The 22,305-nt window shown below is 34.9% G+C and overlaps 1 protein-coding gene across 2 annotated transcripts in view; it reads right to left on the minus strand.

Annotated features, from left to right (window-relative positions):
* Window positions 1-22,305, minus strand: part of PTEN (phosphatase and tensin homolog) — a 105,062-nt gene that overhangs the window by 26,996 nt on the left and 55,761 nt on the right. Inside the window, exons 3-5 of one of the 2 annotated variants that reach the window (XM_032137403.2) lie at window positions 16,362-16,406; window positions 10,850-10,893; window positions 9,021-9,259 (exon numbers count right to left, since the gene is read on the minus strand). In XM_032137403.2, coding sequence (XP_031993294.1) covers window positions 9,021-9,259; window positions 10,850-10,893; window positions 16,362-16,406 — 328 coding nt within the window. Of the gene's footprint in view, window positions 1-9,020; window positions 9,278-10,849; window positions 10,894-16,361; window positions 16,407-22,305 lie in introns of both variants that reach the window. The other variant, XM_058436239.1, reaches the window with a different exon arrangement.

Consider the following 22,305-nt stretch of genomic DNA (forward strand, 5'->3'; position numbering starts at 1 on the left):
CCTGATGTATCTCTAATCCACCATTTTTAACCTTAGCTGTTTTATGTAAATCTCTTGTGATTAATCTCTTAAAAAAAAACTTAAAAGTACAGATTATATACATCTTTCAGACCTAAAATACTGCCATACTACTACCAGAACAGAATACTACTTTAATATCACAGCACAAGATACGTAATGTTTTGTTCATATTCTATGAATCAATATTTATCAATACTCCGATCATCTCCTAAGAAGATGAATCACGAATTCACAATCTACACTCCTCAGTTAAAAAAGTAATTTTCTATTTCAATAAACTTTCCACTGGCACTGCTAAACTTAGAAATAATGTAGATTTTTCAACATAATAGTGTTTGCTTGAAGCTCGGAAATCTATGTTTCAGGATGATCACAGTAAGATTACTACAGGAAAGCAATTCAACAAAGGACGAAATATGGCTGTTATTCCAATGACAACATCAGTAGTTATCGTATATTAAGGTACTTGCCAACATTTCATATATCTTTAACACTACCACAACTTTACAAGATAGATATTATTGTCTCTATTTTAAGGATCAGAAAACAGGCCGGGCGCGGTGGCTCACGCTTGTAATCCCAGCACTTTGGGAGGCCAAGGCGGGCGGATCACGAGGTCAGGAGATCGAGACCACGGTGAAACCCCGTCTCTACTAAAAATACAAAAAATTAGCCGGGCGTGGTGGCGGGCGCCTGTAGTCCCAGCTACTCGGAGAGGCTGAGGCAGGAGAATGGCGTGAACCCGGGAGGCGGAGCTTGCAGTGAGCCGAGATTGCGCCACTGCACTCCAGCCTGGGCGACAGAGCGAGACTCCGTCTCAAAAAAAAAAAAAAAAAAAAAAAAAAAAAAAAAAAAAGAAAACAGTCCGACTGCACATAATTATCTCATTCAAAACCAGGATCTGGACCTCAAGGTGAATATAAGGGTAAAACTTGTACTCAAGCTGTCGGTTTTACTAATAGCATGTATACAAACTATGTGATTTGAATGAAGTCACAACTTCTTTGAGTTCTTATTTTTCCTGTCTACAAAGCATCTCTAAAGTTTAGGGTGTTACAGTATTTCACTTCTATGAAACTAATTACTGAGAATAAATGTGAAGCAGATAACTGGTATTTTTTTCTCTTTCCAACATTCTTTCCCCTCCTTGATTTTTCTTTGAAAAACTATTATCCCTGTGTGGCAGGCTGTATACTTCAGCCTTAGATACATGCCCCAGAGAATTCCATTCCCTGGCCAGAATATTTGGTTCAGGAATAGGCATGTGCCTCAATCCAGGGAAATCAGAACTCACCCTACAAATTTTTGTTCAAATTGTAGCTCTCTTCTCATCATAGTTGCTAAAGTAGGTAGAATGCAAACCTGAAGCTATTAGGAACTTTATCTTGCCACTACTTGTGAGAGCCTATTTGAAAATAACATATATACAGAAGAGAGAAAAGAGGAGGAGGGTAAGGGAGGGAGAGAGATACTCTTGAGATTTGTTGAGCACCTAGATCCAGGCCAGAGCTTTTAGGTTATGTAAGTCAAAAAATGTCTCCTTTTATTTAAGCTACTTTGAGTTGGGTTTTTCTTATTTAAAACTGAAAAAGTCCTCATATGTTATAAAGGAGTTGCTTTTTATTTTTCTAAGTTTCTATTTCTACTTTAGGATTCAAAATAATAAAGAAAAATAATTTGGACTGCAGAACATAGTTTCGTAGAAAAAAATACCAGGTTTGAGGTTAGAAGACGGGGTTTTTAGTTATTACACAAAGAGATTACATAACTTAGGACAGGTTAATCTTTGCAGATCTGTTTGTTTTGTGAAACAAGGTCTCGATCTGTTGCCTATCTGAAGTATAGAGCCTGCCACACAGGGAGGCTCTAGGCCAGAGTGTTGTGGTGTGATCATGGCTCACTGCAGCCTCAATCTCCCAGGCTCTGGCAATCCTCCCACCTCAGCCTCCCAAGTAGCTAGAACTATAGGCACGTGACACCATGCCTGGCTATTTTTTAAATATTTTTTTGTAGATATTCTCACTATGTTGCCCAAGCTGGTCTTGAACTCCTGGGCTCAAGCAATCTTCCCGCTTGAGTCTCCCAAAGTGCTGGGAATACAGGTATGAGCCACCATGCCCAACCCTGCAAATCTGTTTTATCATCTATGTTAGAATGGGTTTGAATTAAATAATTGCTAAGATCCTTCAAGGTATGAAAGTTCTACAATTTTATTGTATTATATAACAGCCTTAAATAATGTGTATCATAGTAACACAGTTTGGCCCAGGAAAATTCATATGTTAAGAAAAATAAGAACGCTACATTGGAAAATTTTTAAAAAGACAGTAATTATAGTTTGTTTTAAATAAAGAGGAAGTAAGAAAATTTCATTAGGTTACAACATGTAGAAATTTAGTAAACAGGCTAGAAAAAATAACCTGATTTAAGATTAGGTCACGAAAATTCATTCCCCAGAGAAACCAAAAATTTTCTTTGAGATCATTTAAAGTTACAACTATTATTTCTAGAAGATTTGTCTTTATTAAGCTCAATGAACTCATGTACACAGAGCTCCTAATATAGAGAAACTTTATCTCTAATAATTTATTTAAAAACAAAAAGAAAATTAAAAGCAGCTCAAACTTTTTTCCTAAAAGTTTAACCAAAGAAAAAATAAGAGGCCAGGCACAGTGACTCATGCCTGTAATCTCAGCACTTTGGGAGGCCGAGGTGGGCGGGTCACTTGAGGTCAAGAGTTCAAGACCAACCTGGCCAACATGGCGAAACCCCATCTCTACTAAAAATACAAAAATTAGCCAGGCGTGGTGGTGGGCGCCTGTAATGCCAGCTACTCGGGAGGCTGAGGCAGGAGAATCGCTTGAACTCGGGAGGTAGAGGTTGCAGTGAGCTGAGATGTCGCCACTGCACTCCAGCCTGGGTGACTGAGACTGTCTCCAAAAAAAAAAAAAAAAGGGAAATAAATATGAATGTTTACTTTATGTGCCATCATTCTGGAACACAGCTGGGGGTATGCATGGGACAGGGAGAAGGCAAGGGAGAGGGAAACAGCAGTAGTGATTCTAAGTAACTTTGTCATGTAAAAGGAGTTTACCTCTTTAAACTCAAAGTTTGGGAGTCCTTTCAAAAATACATACTTACTAGCATTCTCAGGATATTTTAACTCTTTCTTCACAGTTTAAACATGCGAGTTATCTAATATTGAAACTTAAGTGCAGATGCAGATAGTGTGGGGCACAGGACTAGATGAGAACCAACCCTAGAAGTTGCCCTGTGGCATGCTTTCTTAGAAGAAAAAAACCACCAACAGCTTACTTTCGAATAATCTTCACATGTTCATAAAGCAAAAGTGTCAAATATACAAATGAATGACTCCTAAGGAAGTGTAACACAATTGTCTTCTTGCAAATTAGTGAATAACACAGATGGAGCCTTCCTTCCCTCAAGCGGTTACCTCACTCTCAGAACATTTTTCTTGATAGTATCAGTTGTCTGACTTCTCTGCAACACTCAAAACCCGAAGTATTATTTGGGCATTACTAACCTAATGCTTTATTTTATGGTCAACTTGTACCCACCACTCTGCCATCTAATTTGCACCATGTCTGCTGAGGATATGTCAAGACTCTGAGCCAGATTATTTTGAAGAGACCTCTGCAAAGTCTACAAATTCTTTACCAAAATATGACTGCCTCATCTCCCTTCAAAAAAGAAAGGGGGAAAAAAGATTCTTCTTCTATATAAATGTCACTAGAACATAATTTTCTCCAGCTTCTTAATGTTTGTCTATAAATTAAAATTAAGGATATAAGCAAAATAACATTAAAGATAATTGTAATAAAGTTAACCCCATACAAACTGAAAAGTAGATAAAATGTATGTATCTCCTATAATGGTGATTCACAATTACAAAAATGCAAATCCACAGGCTCAATCTACAAGGAAATACTGACAAGAAGAGAATAAACCTATTACAAGATATTCCAAGAATAAAACTACTTTAGATAATCAATCACATTTATTATAAGATAGTTACTCCTCAGGAAGAATTCCACAATTGTATAACAACAGCTTTACCATGCTTAGCTAAGTTTTCTTATGATGAAATTAGTTATTCACAAAAGATTAAAAATTATTTCACTAGTATTCTAATCAATAGGCAAACAAGTAGTATCTTTGAAAGTTTTAAAACAATTACATTTCAAGTATTTTACAGGAGCCTGCAGTATTATATTTCCAAGACCAACAACCTCAATCTGTCCAAATTCTCTTTAAGTCAGGGGTCATTAAATGCTTTAGCATTTGTAAGGAAGCATTTGTAAGGAAGGGTATAAGCTGAGGAGCCTTTCAAAATAAGACCAATTTTATCAGCATTTCATAACCTTGCAGGAAAGCCTGACCCTATACAGAGATTAATTATCTTGAACAGTCTCAAAGTTCTTTTGCAGTTCCAGGATTTGTGGACTTGATAGTATAGAAAGAAACTTAACGGTGTATCAGAGGACTCAAATTTTTCTCTGAATGCTAATATTAACTGGATAATATTGATCACAACACTTCCCCTTCCTGGGCCTGTTTGATCATCTATAAGAAACATACCTGGAATAAAAAAAAAAAAAAAACCCTACCATTGACTTTAATCCGTATCTAGTTTTCTAATGCTGTTTCAACCTAAACACAAATGCTACTGTTTAGTAAAATATGGTCAACAGCATCTGCTCCTACATTTCTTTTTGCCTTTTTAAATAAACACAGGGATAAAGAAGGTAAGAACACATTAGGATACTCCTTTAGATCCTGTGAATAATTCATCCGAAATATGGTCTAAGTATATTAATTAAGCATGAGCCAAGTATAGTAGATTTCAGTTATTTATTTTGACTCCAAGATACAAAAAGCAATCAACTTCAGCGAAATTACTTACCTCTGAGTCTTAATATTATGTAACAGCTAAATATAACAATTTTAATATCTACATTCTTAACACTGTATGTACAGATCTCCACTTTCTATTTACTATTAGCCCATCAATCTCTTTTCACTTGGGGGATATTCCAACCTATACAAGGATGGAGAATATACGGCGACTAGAGCAGTTCTATTGATGAAGTAAATACTATTACATTTTACCACATGATACTATAAACTTTGCATTTTATTTTCATAACACTATTCTTGCTATCTTTCATTCTGGCCCTATTTCACAACACCCTACAGGACTTACGATTTCATCAAATAGTCTCTCCTCACCTCTGAAGAGAAACAGAATTGATAGTATTACCAGACTGTAATGACTAGAATATCTTCCCACTGGCAAATTTAAAATATGTCCTTACTTTTTGATTATGGAGCCTTCTCTTGGATTTAATTTGGATTGGAAACAGAAAATAAAATACAATGAAGTTTAAATATCCTTGAGTTTTACTTTTATCCCTGAACATGATGACATGGACTATCCTAAGTCCTTCTTAAACGGCAAGTTCTCACCATCAGCAGAGCACAGCCAACTATTCTGAAGAAGCAAATACATCAGACAAGGTATGTATGCATATGTGTGTGGGTGGGAGTGTATAAGGAGGAAAGAGGGAGAAAAAGAGACCACATGTGACAGCACAGTTAAGCTGGAAAAGCCTAGACCATTACAAAAACTATTTGTTCCAATTAAAAATCATTGATTAAATCATCCTACTAGGATATTGATTGTAATGCTAAACAAATAAAAATGTCACACAGTTGAACAGTGAAGGCAAGTATCTTAGAGTCAAACATACTTGTAGCATGAAGAAGAATAAGACTGTTGCAATACCTCTATCAAATACTTTTATCTCTTCCAAAAAAAAACCCTGACATTAAAAAAATAATAATAAAGTAGGTCACAAAAAGATTGGAAGTACCACCTTTCTTCAGATATGATTTCTCAGTATAGCCGGCTACTAGTTTTCATCAAATGCAAGCATAGTGACACAATCAAGGAAACATTCCCATTTTGGAATCCTTTTTGGAAGCTTCAGAAAACATTAACACTTTCAAAATGGTAAAGTTTCTTTACCAAAAAACTTCTCCTGAAGAAACCTCAGTATTCTGTAGGCAGATAGTACAACTTACTGCCAGACAACACATCTGATATTGGGGCACTGGTAAAGACAGAAGCTCTCCATGTCATGGTCACCCACTAATCTCTTCATCAGTATGCACTAGGGTGCAAGACTGTCATCAATCCTGAAAGAAATCTTATCTCTTGTTGTGAAAGTATTCTACTGTTTCAAGTACCAACCCTTGAATAATTCCCTGTTTAACAAGATTTGTCATGAAAAATCTACTATTGTGAAAGTTGCCAGATTCATGAAAGCCAAGACTTTCAATAAAGAGCTTCTCGAGAGGTTTTGTCAAGAAATGGGAGCGCTATGAAGTTCTTTGCTATATATAAGTTCACTGCTTTCAGAAGACAAATTCTACAGCCTGATACTGCTGTTTACAGGATAACATACACTCTTTTTAAAGAGTTTAACTCTTCAACCTTGAAAGTAAAATGTGGAGTCATAGTCTTTTCCTTCCTAACACAGCATTAATGATACAGATCTTGCCAAAAATGATCTCAGTAACTTGAAGGCAAAGAAAATGATGCAACATGAATTTATCTGAAGAGTCTTGGAGAATTCTTATTTCTTGACACATCTACTTTCATCAGGCAATAGAATCTACAGATTCCATTTACTCTTCTTTCTTTTGTAAAATAGCATTTTCAGCACTTTTTACCAAAGTCAACACTGACTGGATATCAAAGATTATATAAAAGTTGCAAAGTCAAAGTCAAAGAGCATAGTTTCAACTTGTTATTTTAAAAGTTAAATAGCAGTCTTTTCATTAAAATTCAGTATTGAACAGAACTAAAGCTTAATTTTGGTTAATTTTTGTACCACTGAGATTTATTCATTGCTTTCAGATAGTAGCCACTGGTTTTTGCATACAAAAAGTGACACAGTTTTCATGAAGGTTTACATTCTGTCTAAAAGAATATATTACAATGTAATAAAAACTATGTGCAAAATTTCATGTACACTACGCACATTTTTTGGTGGGAGAACATTTATACCTTCCATCAGACTTTAAAAGGAATGTAACACAATTTAAGACCCCCTGGCTTAAATCTAGTGTTCTGCACCTCCACATTACAAAACTTTTCTATTTTATTACAAAAATTTTTTTACCTGACTTTTTTTGCACTACCAAAATATCTGCTGCTCATCAACTCTGTTTTAAATTTCTACCATCGCTTTTTCTACTGCATTTTAATTTTTTTTTTTTTTTTTTTTGAGATGGAGTCTCCCTCTATCACCAGGCTGAGTGCAGTGGCACAGTCTCGGCTCACTGCAACCTCCACCTCCCAGGTTCAAGTGATTCTCCTGCCTCAGCATCCTGAGTAGCTGGGATTACAGGCGCGCGCCACCACACCTAGCTAATTTTTGTATTTTTAGTAGAGATGAGGTTTCACCATGTTGGTTGGCCAGGATGGTCTCGATCTCTTGACCTTGTGATCTGCCCGCCTCGGCCTCCCAAAGTGCTGGGATTACAGGTGTGAGCTGCTGCGCCCAGCCTGTATTTTTAATCAGTAAAAGCAATTGTTTCCCTGCAGATGATAATGGGGTAAATCAAAGTAAAAATCTTTAGATCCTCAGCTCTATAATTCATGCCAGTGCTATCGTTTCAGGGTGCAAACAATATGCAGAAATGTAAGGCAATCTACCATAATCTTCAACATTCACCAAAATTATGCACTAATGTAAGATTCAATTTTGTAAACTATCAACAATAAACAGTATTTCGGCATCCTTATATATAATGCAAAAAAAGTCACAAAGGATAAGAAACGAGACATAAGAGACGGGTAAAGGAACAAGGAATCAATGCAACTACACAGCTTTAAATGATTAATACAATCATTCTATTTCTGTTTTACAGCTGAATTAAGCAATTAGCTTAACATGAAGGAGAACTCTCTAAATGAGTTTTTCAATCTATCTGGAGGGGCTTAGGCTTTGTCCTTCTTAGAGATGGAAAAATGTACAAAATCTCTTTGTGTTAAATTTTAACATGTTTTGCCATACTTACCACCCAAAGAAATACATCAACAGCAAAATTAAATCACTGTGAAAGTTCTCCTAAGAGTTTTCTTTTTTCTTTCAGATGTAAGAATTAAATTTGTCACTGATTTTTCAATATAGTGCTTAGTTTTCTGATCAAAGAATCGAGAATCCTCTATTAATCTAACTACATTTATGAATATTCTTATAAAAGAATAATTTTTATGTATTATAAAAGTTCACACTTTACTAGGTAATGGTATTTTATCCAAAGGCATTCTATGCTCAGACAAGCTTCAGAAATATAAAGCTTATTTTTGATTAATATGCTTTTTAAAAATGTTATTTTAGAAGAATTTTGTGAGACCAAATCTGCAATATAGTTAATGGGTAACATGTGCTAGTATGATATGAAAATGGTAGTGTGAACAGAAAAATGAAATGAATCAGTCATTTCTCATATAGAAATTGAGGCAGCAACTGATTTAAAAATTTAGAAGAAATAAGGATTAGCAACTATCTTTAAAACCTGTTTTCCAGGGACTGAGGGTGGGGAGGGAGGAACACAAGATGAACAAGATCTGAAGCTCTACTGGACAGCATAGTGACTACAGTTAATAATAACATTGTATAATTGAAAATTGTAGCTTGTAGATCTTAAATGCTTTCACCCTGGGGGGAGAAGAATAATTATGTGAGGTGATGAATATGTTAAGTAGTTTGACTGTAGTAATCATTTCACAATGTGTATATACATACATCAAAACATCATATTATACATTGCATTTATATATACTTTTTACTTGTCAATTACACCTCAATAAAACTGAAGGAAAAAAAAAAGAAATCCAAAATCTGTTTTCCAATAAATTCTCAGATCTAGGAAGAGGAAAGGAAAAACATGAAAAAATAACTTACCTTTTTGTCTCTGGTCCTTACTTCCCCATAGAAATCTAGGGCCTCTTGTGCCTTTAAAAATTTGCCCCGATGTAATAAATATGCACAAATCATTACACCAGTTCGTCCCTTTCCAGCTTTACAGTGAATTGCTGCAACATGATTGTCATCTTCACTTAGCCATTGGTCAAGATCTTCACAAAAGGGTTTGATAAGTTCTAGCTGTGGTGGGTTATGGTCTTCAAAAGGATATTGTGCAACTGTGGTAAAAAGATAACCTCAGAATAAGAAAAAAAAACTCCTGAATTTTTAATTAACAAGTAGGTAACTTTAGAAATGTTGCATACAAACTTAACAAGTATTTAAAAGAAACACTGGATTCCAGAGAAAAATAATGTATTGCTTAACTTTCTAATTGTTAAATAGAAAATAGTCTCTTGATAAGTCTTAAATATAATCATTAAGGAAGCCAAGTATTATTTTCCTCCATTTTCTGCAGGAGAATACATTCTGGGAATCTACGCTCAATGGACTGTAGCATAGGTCACATACCAGAGATATGTGAAGGCATACACCAAAGAAATTACTTACAAAATGTATATAATTGTTATCAAAGTTTCAGGTCTTCTCAAATGAATTGTAAGAGTCCAAGACTTCTCTGTTCACTATAGTCAGAGTTGAGGTTTTTAAAAAAACTTGTTCAGAAACAGGACTATAGATATATCACTATTAATTGTTCTTAATAGTTTCTACCTTAGTTCCACTCTATTAAGATCCTTAAAAACCCTGGCTGATATTCAACGTACTATCCTGTGTCATGTAAATATGTGAGAAGTATGTCTTATATCTCCAATCAAGTGACTCATAATATGGTACAGGATACAATCAATTATCCTTTGGTGTGACAGGAGAGCTCTTCTGGTAGACAACGACTATCATTATAGGGAGTCAGCAGGACAGCTTTCACTTAGTCATCTGTCTAACTTCATTTTCCCAGTGGTACACAGAAACCTCCAGGAAAATCTGTTAAATGTCTGTTTAAAGCAAGATAAACCTCAACTAAAGCCTGCTTTGCCTAGTAAGCAACAGCCTAAATCCACTAAAAACAAAAACAAAAAAAAACCGTTCTTAGTGAATCTATACTAAATCTCAATCATTAGTGATTTAGAATTTCCAAACCATTTGTCTGAAAGTCCATTCTAGATTTTCAGGAGGGATCAATGGCAAATACATCAATAGTAGCTCATGGCACCCACTTTCTTTTTGACTATCACAGCAGCCATCTGCCAAGCTTCTCAACTCTTCAGTTCTCTCATGGTTTAAAGTGTTGAGCCATGAGAACTGAGTTGTATTTCACAAATAAAAGTGAAAGTTTTTGTGGGCTCTGAGAATTAACTTATGTCTGAAGTAGAACTCATTTAAAGCAGTTCCCTCCTCTCATCCATCAGGCTCCTCTTATCAACATTTGTTATATCTTTTCCTACCTTTTATGTCATTCCTCAACACAGAAGAGTTAAGTAGTTCTGCTTTCTCCCTATAATTGCTTACTATTAGACCAACTGCCTCAAACAGTAGGTAAACCCTCTCCTTATACTATTTTTAGTCTAGGAATTTTCCTAATTCTTAGTCTACTATGCACTTTAGTCTTCCTGACAATATTAATAGCTTTATGCAATACTTTTTTCCTAAAACACAACAGTAAAATTAAAGTTTTTGAAATTTTTAAAGATAATTCTTAAGATAAATATGTATCTCACTCAATAATCTAGATGACTCATTATTGTTATGACAGTAAGATACAGTCTATTGGGTTTAAGTTACACAACATAGTACAGTACATTCATACCTACCTCTGCAATTAAATTTGGCGGTGTCATAATGTCTTTCAGCACAACTAAAAGAAAAGTTTAAAAGTGATATAAAGTTATATTTTTCACTTAAGAAGAAAAAAAGTACTAATACTAACAAACATTGCCTGAATCTTTATAATGTGACACATATTATGCTGTGTTTAACATTAATTATTTCATGTAATAACAAGAATTCTATTAAGTAGATACTGTTATCACCCCCATATTATAATAATAAAACCAAAGCTTAAAACATTAAGTGTATGCAATTAGAGCTAATACATTTGCTTAAAAACCTGTGATGCCACTAATATAGAGTACTGTAAATTCAGGTGCTTCCATGCTTTCAAATTTCCTCTATGAAAAATCTGCATGCTATTGGAATTTTTTTTTAATTTTACAAGTACCTATAAACAACTGACTAGTTTCAATAGTATCTGTATCTCATAGTTAAGCATACATAATTCTCAAACTATTCTTCAAAAAGATATATGTTAAAAATAATAAAAGCATAAGGACAGTAAAGAAAAACCGAATGACGTTAATCTACTTGGACAAATGCTTACTAATTTTTTTTTAAACCAGACCTTACTCCCTGTTGAAAAGCCAATGATCACCTTTTTCAACAGTCTCTCAGGTTGCAAGTCTTAATTACAGTATGAGAGTAATGAAAGAATAAGTAAAATCAATACAGAATAGTAAAATGCTGACTTGTCATTACTAGAGTATGCTAATATTTGTCTTAATAGCAGTGATATGTTTGTTAGTATGTACTGGCTTTCTAATAATTAACAGGCCATGTTTACAAACAATAAAAGGCTCAGAAAGAGATCTTACATAACAGTATGGTTAGCAGTACCCTGGTAACTCCAACTACTATGCCAAACAAATTTTTAAAATATTATTTAAAATAAAATCTTAGCATTTTAAAACAAATAAGGGTCCAGAGCTCCTTAACCTGCAATTTCAATATCCCTAAAGTTCAAAACATCTAAAATTTTCTCTTAAGTTTTATGGCAAACTCAACTACAGCAAATCTTGATCTGAAATAATAAGATTGTACATAATATTTAATACACTTAGAGTGAAGAGTAAAATATTTCATTTCAGGTACTGACCCACACCCCACTGGGGTGTTTATGTAAAAGTACATTTATCTGTGTTACCTTCTGAAAACTAAAATTTCTGAAAATGGAAACATACCTGGCCCCAAAAGTTTCAAGTAAGTGATTGTGAACCTGTATTGTACATTTAGAAACCCTGAAAAACATCTATATAGTTTCTCTACTTTAAAGGTAATTCAAAACCAAATTCACATGAAGGTTTAACTAATTATAAATAAACTGCAATCCATTGGTTTCTAACTGGTCAGACCTAAAATAAAACAACTTTTATATTACCACTCAAAACAAAACAAGCTTTTCCCATTTAGTATATTGAGTTTTTCTAGAAAGAAAATGCATTTAGTAATGACATATGCACATATACGTATCCTTGCTAATAATTTCATACCCATTGACATGAAAAACAGGAAGAAGAGGACTAACAAAGAAGACAGTCACATTTTACACTTTCTTTGGTACAGATAAAAGAGGAGAAATTATCAATAGTGAATAATTCATAATGGAGTATTTTATAAGGAATCAGAGATGTAGGACTAGGAAACAGAATCTAAGAAGCTGGTCTCATGACAACACAACAGAAAATAAACGTTAGTTTTGTGCAGCTTCAGTTCTCTAAACTTCCCCTACTTTCTCAGGATCCCAGAACACGTGGTTTGACAAACACTCCTTAAGACTGCCTTAATAAAAATGGCTCTCAAATATTACTGTTAAGAGGACTATATGGACGGAAAGTGGAAGTAATGGCTACTAAGTGTCAACTAGATGAACACACCTTACAAAGAGTTTCCACTTTTTTTTTTGTTTCATCCTCACAACCACGTGATAACTGTTAAGATTATCTCCATTTTATATATGAGAAAGCTAAGATTTAAGAGCATTAAAAAAACTTGCCCCAAATAACAGTATACAAACGAAAGAGCCAGAACTCAATCTCAGTATCTCTGATTACAAAAGTCAAACTTTTTCTACTACTGTTCCATAATTCTACTTATAATAAAAAAACAAAGTTTTAAATACAGAAGCAGTAACAAATTTCAGTCAAAGCCAGCATTCCTACAAGAGCAGTATCTGTCATAAATCACAGAACCAACAGTGACAGTAAAAAGCAAGGAAAAAGTTACGAAAATCTTCACAGGTAAGCATAGGAAACATGGGAGCAAATATGCTGGGACTGGTAATAATAAATATGCTCAGGGAATGGGGGTTGGTAGGATAAGGATGAAGACTTTCTTCTTAAAATCTCTGATAAATGCCCTCCTTCCACCTACCAACTACCCAGTTTCTTTTAAATTCTTTGTGGTTTGGTAGTGAGTGATAAGTCTCTCAACAAACTAAAATTAAAGATACACAAATGGCAAATGGCGTTTAACCATTTAAATTTAACCATTTATACTTCCTTATAACTAAAACTCAAAAGATACCAGTACCTCATATTCGTTTATATGAGACAAGAGAAATGAGTAAGCATTTAAAGAATGAGTTTTTATGAAACAAGAGGCAGAAACTGAAGAAAGGAATAAGATTAACAGGAAAAGCTTCCAGAGAAGTGAGACTTGCCATAGAATCAGCTAGGTAGGCAGGTCTCTTCTTTATTCTCTTCGATGAAGCTATCACCATCTTACAAAAGAAAACTTAATAGATGAAAATTAGTAAAGCTAAAGGTTTACCACAAAATGATAAAGTATGTCAAATAAAATATGCACTGAAATACAGTAAATACCTTTAAAAAATTAGTATACAGTGAACACTTAAATTCCTCAAAGGCAAGAAGTATACATCTCTTTATTCACTATCTCCCCTTCCCCATTCCTACCAGATTATACAGCAAGTAACAAAAATAAAATACACTTGTACAAAAACTGGTTAATTCAATTAAGTAACAGTACATCTGAATTTGCTTAATGTTATGAATGCCTGAAGAAGAGATATAAACAGACACAATTAATCAGAAAGTCCATATTAAGAACTCTTCTTCATCCATGTATATCATAATTGCTATAAAAGGTTTAACATACTATTAAATGTGGGTATGCCTAGTGCAAATATTTTAAGATCTTCAAATTATGTATGTTTGCAAAGACATATATATCACATGTAATACTATCCTAAAAATAAAAGAAATAAAATAGAACACCTGCTGCTTGCCAGACTCACTTACCCAGAACCAGAAATATAAATGGAGGTAGAAAAAAGGTAAAGAAGATTGGAAAGTGACATTAGAACTCAGAACATGCTATAACTTAGTAGTTCTAGAAACTTCTAAAGTCAGTAAAATTTGGAGAGGTTAAAACGAACAAGCAAAAAAGCAAAACATAAAGGGAATATTGGCATAAACAGTGGATGGTCTGCTACCATATGTACCTGTGTGACCTTGTTCAACTCACTTAACTTCTCTAGGCCTCAGATTCCCCATCTGTAAAATGAGAAGGTTGGACTAAATGATCTCTTTCAGGTACTCTCCAGTTCTGAAAGCCTATGATTCCATGTGGGGAAGGGGCGTTAAAATATATGCATTAAGAGCTACCCTCAACTAATAAAGAGACTTCATTAACTTGGGAATCCAATGTTTGGAAATATAAAAACAAACAGGCAGTCAGGTTCCTAGGCTCTCTCCAATGCCAACTTTAACCACAATAATGTTAAGTGACCTACAATACTGATAGTACAGCTGAAGTCCTAAGTTCTTGAGGCAGGAAGTCACTATACACAGGAATGAAAAGAATTTCCTTCTCTTTCTTTGAATATGTTAAATTAGAATAAAACTTTGAAAAAGGCAGAATTTGTCTTTGGTGTCCTTCGAATTCCAGTCTGAGACTCTCTAAATCCCCAATTCTGATAGTCTAACCCTGAAGTGACTCAGTTTAATGGCTTCCAGCTTTTGAAAGTTCTTGTCCTTTTTTATTAGATTCTGAATCCAGTTGTGCAAAAAATACAAAGCTTTGTAGTTTTTATTTTCCTCCAAAGAAACACTATGGTATCTGCAACAAGGCTCTTTGTAGGAGAGGTTTATCAGGAAAAGAGAAAGACCCCTAAATGCATAGATCATTTATAAGCTGGGCCCATTAAGTTTCCATAACACCTTTTACTTTCTATTATCTTGTTGCCTATTGCCACCACAATTCTCTTCCAACCCCAACATACAGACACCACAATCCGATGATAATGAATTCGCTGCCATACTCTAAACACTTTAATACCAACAAGCTTCTTACAATGCCATTCCTTTGGCCTATAATATCACTTGCCCTCCTCTCCTTGGTTTGAAAGTCAATCCTTACTGGTCCTTTTCACCCCAGCTCAAACTTGCCTTCCTTTAGGAAACCTTCTTTATTAGTATTTCCAATGTTCTCTTCATTGCAACCTTCTATACAAGAGTTACTTCTTCTGTAATGCTTTGTCTACCTTTTACATTAGAATGTAAGCTACTTGAGAATGGGAGCTACATCTTATTCACCTCTGTACACACCCCCCAACATGTTTTGTGATATCTAATAAGTGATAAGGACTTAACAAATGTTTGTTCCTTCGTGAATCTGAGAAAAATCAGTGAAAATTTACTGAGAATAACAATATCAATGTCCACTTCACTCTCAGTACTTCTGACGTTTTATCACACTAGAAAGATCACTAAATTACAGATAAATTTTTCCTATCTATAATTTATAGATATCACATGGGAAAGATAAAAGTCAAGTAGAAAAGTAAGACATTTTATGTGCTGATTTTTAAAAATCAGAAAATAGTCAATATTTTGAGAAGGAAAAACAGTCTTCATGGGCAAAAAGAGTTAAGTTTTTTCTTCCTTCTTTCCTTTTTACCTTTTCACATCTCTACTCCCAAAGTCAAAAGAAAAACAAAAAGTTAAAGATAAGGTCAACTAGCTCTATCAATCAGGTGGACAGTCCTTAAAACTCTGTCCTAGACAAGACAAGCCACCTAATTCAGCAATTTTAAATAACTTATGTTATGTACAGTTAGAGAATGCCCTAAAGCTTTTTCAGTCAATAGCTCTAGAGACACAGGATAAACAAAATTATATTCACTCTAAAGTATACCTCCATGGAAGATGCTATTAGTGCTTTAACAGAAGCTCTGCTGTGAATTACACTTCAAATTACCACACGGTTATGGGCTCAAATATGGGCTAGATGCCAAGTCATTTAAAGCAGATCAAGTAACATGAATCTGTGCCAACATTGTTTTACCTCATCACTACACTTTCTAAATGATCTAACAATGCTCTCAGACTTCTTGAATTAATTGGTTTAGGAATACAATTCTGTTAAAATGTATCTTTAACTCTACCTCACTCTAACAAGCAGATAACTTTCACTTAATAGTTGTTTTAGAAGATATTTGCAAGCATACAAATAAGAAAACATACTTACAGATTGTATATCTTGTAATGGTTTTTATGCTTTGAATCCAAAAACCTTAAAACAAAACAAACGAAAAGCCACCATTAACAAAAATGAGCTAACATTTGAAATTACATTAATACTATCAAGAAAAACCAAAAGACAGATTTTCTTTTTCCTAATCTCAAATACCATTTAACTGAAAATAAATAATCCAACAAATATCCCTTCTATGGGTTTAGAGTAGTAATCATGTCATTCTTAAATAATTATTACATTACACAGATTTATACAATCTGAAGTAAAACCAGAGCTTTTCAGAGAATATTCTCATAATCTTCTATCTTCAACCTAACATAATGAGACTGAATTATTAAGACATAAATTCTTTAAAAAGCATTAGCATTTAGTGCAAGTATACCTAGCTCATACAGATTTACAAGACAGTCATAATCAAGTACACTTAAAAATAGCCCTGAAAATTCAGACATCATTTTCCCATCAAACTAAAAACTTTTGGTATTTGAAAGATCCATGTATTAACTATTAATTCTGTACAAAGGTATTAAGCATTTTCACATATATATTCCACTTGACCCTCACAAACGTCTGAGAGATAGAGCTTATTAACATTATACAGAAGAGGGAGGTAGGTCTCAAAGAGACTACAGAACTCGTCCAAGGTCATGTACAGCCAAGAAGTCAAAGAATCAAGACCAAAGACCTTTCCCTCAAGACAGTTATGAAAGTAAACAACAATTACAGCTAACACAAGTACTTACTATACGACAGACATATCCTAAGCACCTCAGGTATATAAACTGTTTAATCCTCAACCCCATAAGATAGGCAAAAGAAGGGCTAGAATACCAGGAAGCCGAGGAATTAACAGAATATATAGAATAAAAAGACAAATGAAAATCAGAAGACTAAACAAAAACTAAGAGTTCAGGATGTTCAATATATATTAGGAGTTCCAGAAACAGAGAACACTGAGAAGAAACCGAAGACATAACTCAAGAAAAATACTCAAAAGTGAAGGATGTGAGTTTTCAAACTGGAAGGGTGCATGAGTACCTGGCAAAACAGATGAAAATAAGACCGAAATAGAAGCATACATATCTTATGAAACTTCTGAATATCAAAGAAACAGAAGATCCTAAAAGCTTCCAGAGAAGAAACAGGTTTCATAAAAGAATCTAGAATCAAAATGACATTATCCTTTTTAACAGCAATACTAGCAGCTAAAAAACAATTGGGCAAAACCTTCTGATTTTGAGGGAAAACTCTTCTCAGCCTAGAATTCTATACCAAGACAGACTATAAATCAAGTGTGACTATATAATAAAGGCATTTTAAAATCAGCAAAATCTCAAACCATACAATTTGTCAGGAAGTTACTAAACATGTGCTCTGCCAAAACAAGAGTGGGAAACCATGAAAGAAGATGACAGTCTCCAAGAACTGAAGAATTTAACCCACAAGAGAGGAAAAGAGAATCCCTAGAATGATGGTGAAGGGACATCTTGAGTAGACAGCCATACAGCAAGCCAGGAAGAACAATTAGTCCAGACTGGGACAGATTAGAAGGCACCTGGAAAAGACAAAATTGATATAATGCCAAATGTGCTTAAACATGTTGAGAGATTTATACAATTAGGGGTAAGTTTATGAATTAAAGCTAAGAACATTGAAAACTAATTTAAAAAAAAAAAGAGACACAACTGTAAAGTCCAGAAAAAACAAAACATGCAGGAAAAAGGTCACAATATACTCTATCGCTTAACTAGGAATGGCATTTATCTAGTTATAATCCCATAAAAACTCAATATTGATATAACCAAAATTATAATGTAACTACTGGCAGGAGTTACAATACAACTACTGGCAAGAAGAAGGATGAGGAGGAAGTCTGAAAATATGTGTGTGGTGAGGTGGAAAAAAAGAGTATATGAACTTGAATCTGAAAAATTATGTTACACAGTAGTGCAAGTAGTATTTGTAACTATCACCAACATAAATTATATATTTTTATATCACACTACAGTTGTTGCAGATAGGCTACCATCCTTAAAAACAAAGAAACATAGTGCCCCTTGCTTTCAGCATAGTGGCTCTTCTCTGATACAGAGGGAAATGGAACTCAAGTGGAACACAGATTTCACTGAGGTAAACAGGAAGAGATTAGACTGCTAAGGCTGTTGGAGTTTGTGGAGCGAGGGACTAAGAATTTTATATGGATTTCATCTCAGGTCCTTGGCTGGGGGCTGGGCTGTCTATGCGCAGGATCTGAAAGCATAATGGAGATGACACCAGAGGTAACGAAATATAATACTGGGAGAAGTTGGAGTTCTGGCCTAGGCAGAGTGGAAGAGACCTCATGGAACACCCCAGATACTTAGCTGAGACACTAGAAAGGGCAACCTTGAAGTAAAAACCATGCCCTAGGACAAAAGACAAATCTGAAAAACGCCTGCCTTAACAAAGAGAACCAAACCTGACAATACTAAATCAACTGTCAATTTAAATGCCTGACAAAATGAAACTCAGCACCCTTAAAGGAAGTAATAATCCAAACTCCCTACATTTCAACATACGATTAAAATTTACTAGACAGGCAAAGCAGAAAAACATGACATATTACAAAGAAAAAAGAGCAGGCAATAGAATCAGACTCCAAGATGAACCAGATGTTTGAATTAACAGACAGTGACTTTAAAACAGTTACTATAAATGTTGTTCAAAGATGTAAAAAAAAATGATTACAATGAGTGAAAGATGGAAAGTCTCGGCGGACATAGAAAATAAAAAAGACAGCAATTTGAGGCCTCAAAAGTACTATATCTAAGAAAAAAAATCTATTGGATGATCTCAACAGAAGATTGTACACTGCAGAAGAAAGGTGTGGCAGATTGTATTTTCCAAAAATTCATTTAGCAAATATTTATCAAGCACCTGTTATGTAACAAATACTACTGTGGGCATAGCGGCAACAGAACTCGAAGTAATGACAACCATAATAATGAATGCTTCTAGCAGCCTGAGAAACCCAATGGAGAACTAGCTTTTGGTATCTCATTTGGAAAACAGTCTAAGGACATTGGACAGCTCCCACCAATCCTAAAACAAACGAAAAAGAAAAATTAGCATCTGAAAAAGCAAAATAATTATTTATTTGCTACTTTTTTCCAAGGCTAATTCGCTATTTGGTAACCATATATATCTCCCCTTGTATTAGTCCATTCTCACACTGCTAGAACTACCTGAGACTGGGTAATTTAGAAGAAGAAAGGTTTAATCAGAGGCCTCAGGAAACTTACAATCACAGCAGAAGGCCAAGGGAAAGCAAGCATGTCTCTGCGGCAGGAATAGGAGGAAGAGAGAGAGCAAAAGGGGGAGGTGCTACACACTTACAAACAAGCAGATCTCAGGAGAACTCTTTCTCGAGACAGCTCTAGGGTGATAGTACTGAAACCATTACAAACCACCCCCATGATCAAATTACCTCCTACCAAGCCCCTCCTCCAACACTGAGGATCACAGCTCCACATGAGATTTGGGTGGGGACACAGAGCCAAACCTTATCACTCCTGCTGCATTCATGTTTAATCAACATTTGCTCTTAGAACCCTAGTGTAACTACAGCTGTTACTGCTGTTACTAATACATAAATTTACACATAAATCATCCCTGCCTTAATCCCATCAACACGGGCAAGCTCCAAACATTTCAATTCTTAACTACTGCCTCCTGACCATCTTCAGGATGGTTATTAGAATTAATTGTGTTATGTATCCAATACATGGAAAGTAACTATCTTGTTTAAAATGTTCTTGTTTGTATTTTTACCTCCACAGTACTGCTTTCTCCTACACTGCCTCAAGTTAAAGAAAAAACAACAGCTTTGAATAATTCTGCTCAAAAATAGTGATTCCTAGTACTCAAGAAAATCTAATCTCTCTAAATAGGTATAAAGCTGGAGGGAAAAGAAATAAACAGTGTCAGGCCAGGTGCGGTGGCTCATGCCTGTAATCCCAGTACTCTGCGAGGCCAAGGCGGGCAGGTCACTTGAGGTCAGGCATTCAAGACTAGCCTGGCCAACATAGTGAAACCCTGCCTCTGCCAAAATTACAAAAATTAGCCAAGTATGGTGGAACGCGCCTGTAATCCCAGCTATTGGGGAAGCTGAGGCAGGGAGAATTGCTTGAACCTGGGAGGTGGAGGTTGCAGTGAGCCGAGATCATGCCACTGCACTCCAGCCTGGGCGACAAAACGAGACTCCTTCAAAAGAAAAAAAAGAAAAGCAAGAAAAGAAAGGAAGAAAGGAAGGCAAGGCAGGCAAGGCAGGCAAGGCAAGCAAGGAAGGCAAGGAAGGGAAGGAAGGAAAGAAAGGAAAGAAAGAAAAGAAAGAAACGGTGGCAGAATTGACCTATAACTCACTAAGAAATTCAGAAGGCTATCAAAAATAATATTAAAAACTGCCAAATATTTCTCCCAAGAAATTGTATCATTTTGTGCTTTAACCAACATGCATGAGAGTTCCAGTTAATCTATGTCTTTGCCAATTCCTGTAAGCCCTTTTTTAGCCATTCCAGTAAATATGAGATATTTCAGTATGTTTAAATTTTCATTTCCCTGATGACTGATTTTGAACATCTTTTCATATGCCTACTGGACATCTATATATCTTCTTTTGTAAAATTTGTTTACATTTTTTTTGTTTGTTTGTTTGTTTTGAGACAGGATCTCACTGTGTTGCTCAGGCAAGCATGCAGTGGTGCGATCACAGCTCACTGCAGCTTCCGCCTCCCAGGCTCAAGCTATCCTCCCACCTCAGCCTCCCAAACAACTAGGACTACAGGTGCATGCCACCATGCCCAGCTAATTTCTTGTATTTTTTTATTTTGTAGGGACTGGGTTTCACCATGTTGCCCAGGCTGGTCTCAAACTCCTGGGCTCAAGCAATTCACCCGCCTCAGCCTCCAAAAGTGCTGGCATTACAAGCATGAGCCACTGTACCCGGCCTGCCCTTCTCTTTATGGGGTTATTTTCTCATTATGAAGTTGTAAGAGCATCTTTATGTATATATTATACATTCAAGTCCTTTTCCAGATATATGTATTGCAAATATTTTCTCCAAAACTGCTTGCCTTTTCATTTTCTTGAGTCTTTCAATGAGCAGAAATTTTTAATGTTGATAAAGTCAAATTTGTCCATTTTTTTCTTATATAGTTAATTTTATATGTACTGTCTAAGAAATCTTTAAACCAAAAGTCACAGAGATTTTCTCCTATGTTTTCATCTAGAAGTTTTATATTTTTAAATTTCACTTTTACATTTAGGTCGACAATCAATTTCAAATTAATTTTTGTGTATGATGAGATGGAAAAATCAAGGTTCACTTTGTTTTCTCTATTGTTCCAGTATTATTTGTTTAAAAGATTATCCTTTTCCCGTGAATAATCTCAGCACCTTTGTCAAGAAATGTGTATGTGAGCTTTTCTGGAATCTACTCTGTTCAACTGATCTACATTATGTGACCCAACAATTCTACTCAAAGGTATTAAATAAACAGAAACAAAAATATATGTCCACAAAAGTCCTGCACATGAATGCTTACAGCAGCTTTGTTCATAACAGACCCAAACTGAAAACAACTCAAATGCCCACCACAATAAAGAAATGTTATATCCATACAATGTAATATTACTCAGCAATAAAAAAGAACAAATTATTGATACAAGCAACAACAGGGATAAATTTCAAAAATATTATACTAAAAGAAAGAAGCCAGACACAAAAAGGAATACATACTATATGATTCTATTTATATGTAATCCTAGTATAGGCAAAAGCATCTATGGTAATAGAAAGCAGATCAGAGATTGCCTGAAACCAGGTTTGGGGACTGACTACAAATGCGCATGAGGGAAACTTTTTATAAAGCAAGTGTTCTAAATCTTGGTTGTTGTGT

Source organism: Hylobates moloch, unplaced genomic scaffold (genome assembly GCF_009828535.3).
Source record: "Hylobates moloch isolate HMO894 unplaced genomic scaffold, HMol_V3 SCAFFOLD_3, whole genome shotgun sequence".
Classification (NCBI taxonomy): Eukaryota; Metazoa; Chordata; class Mammalia; order Primates; family Hylobatidae; genus Hylobates; species Hylobates moloch.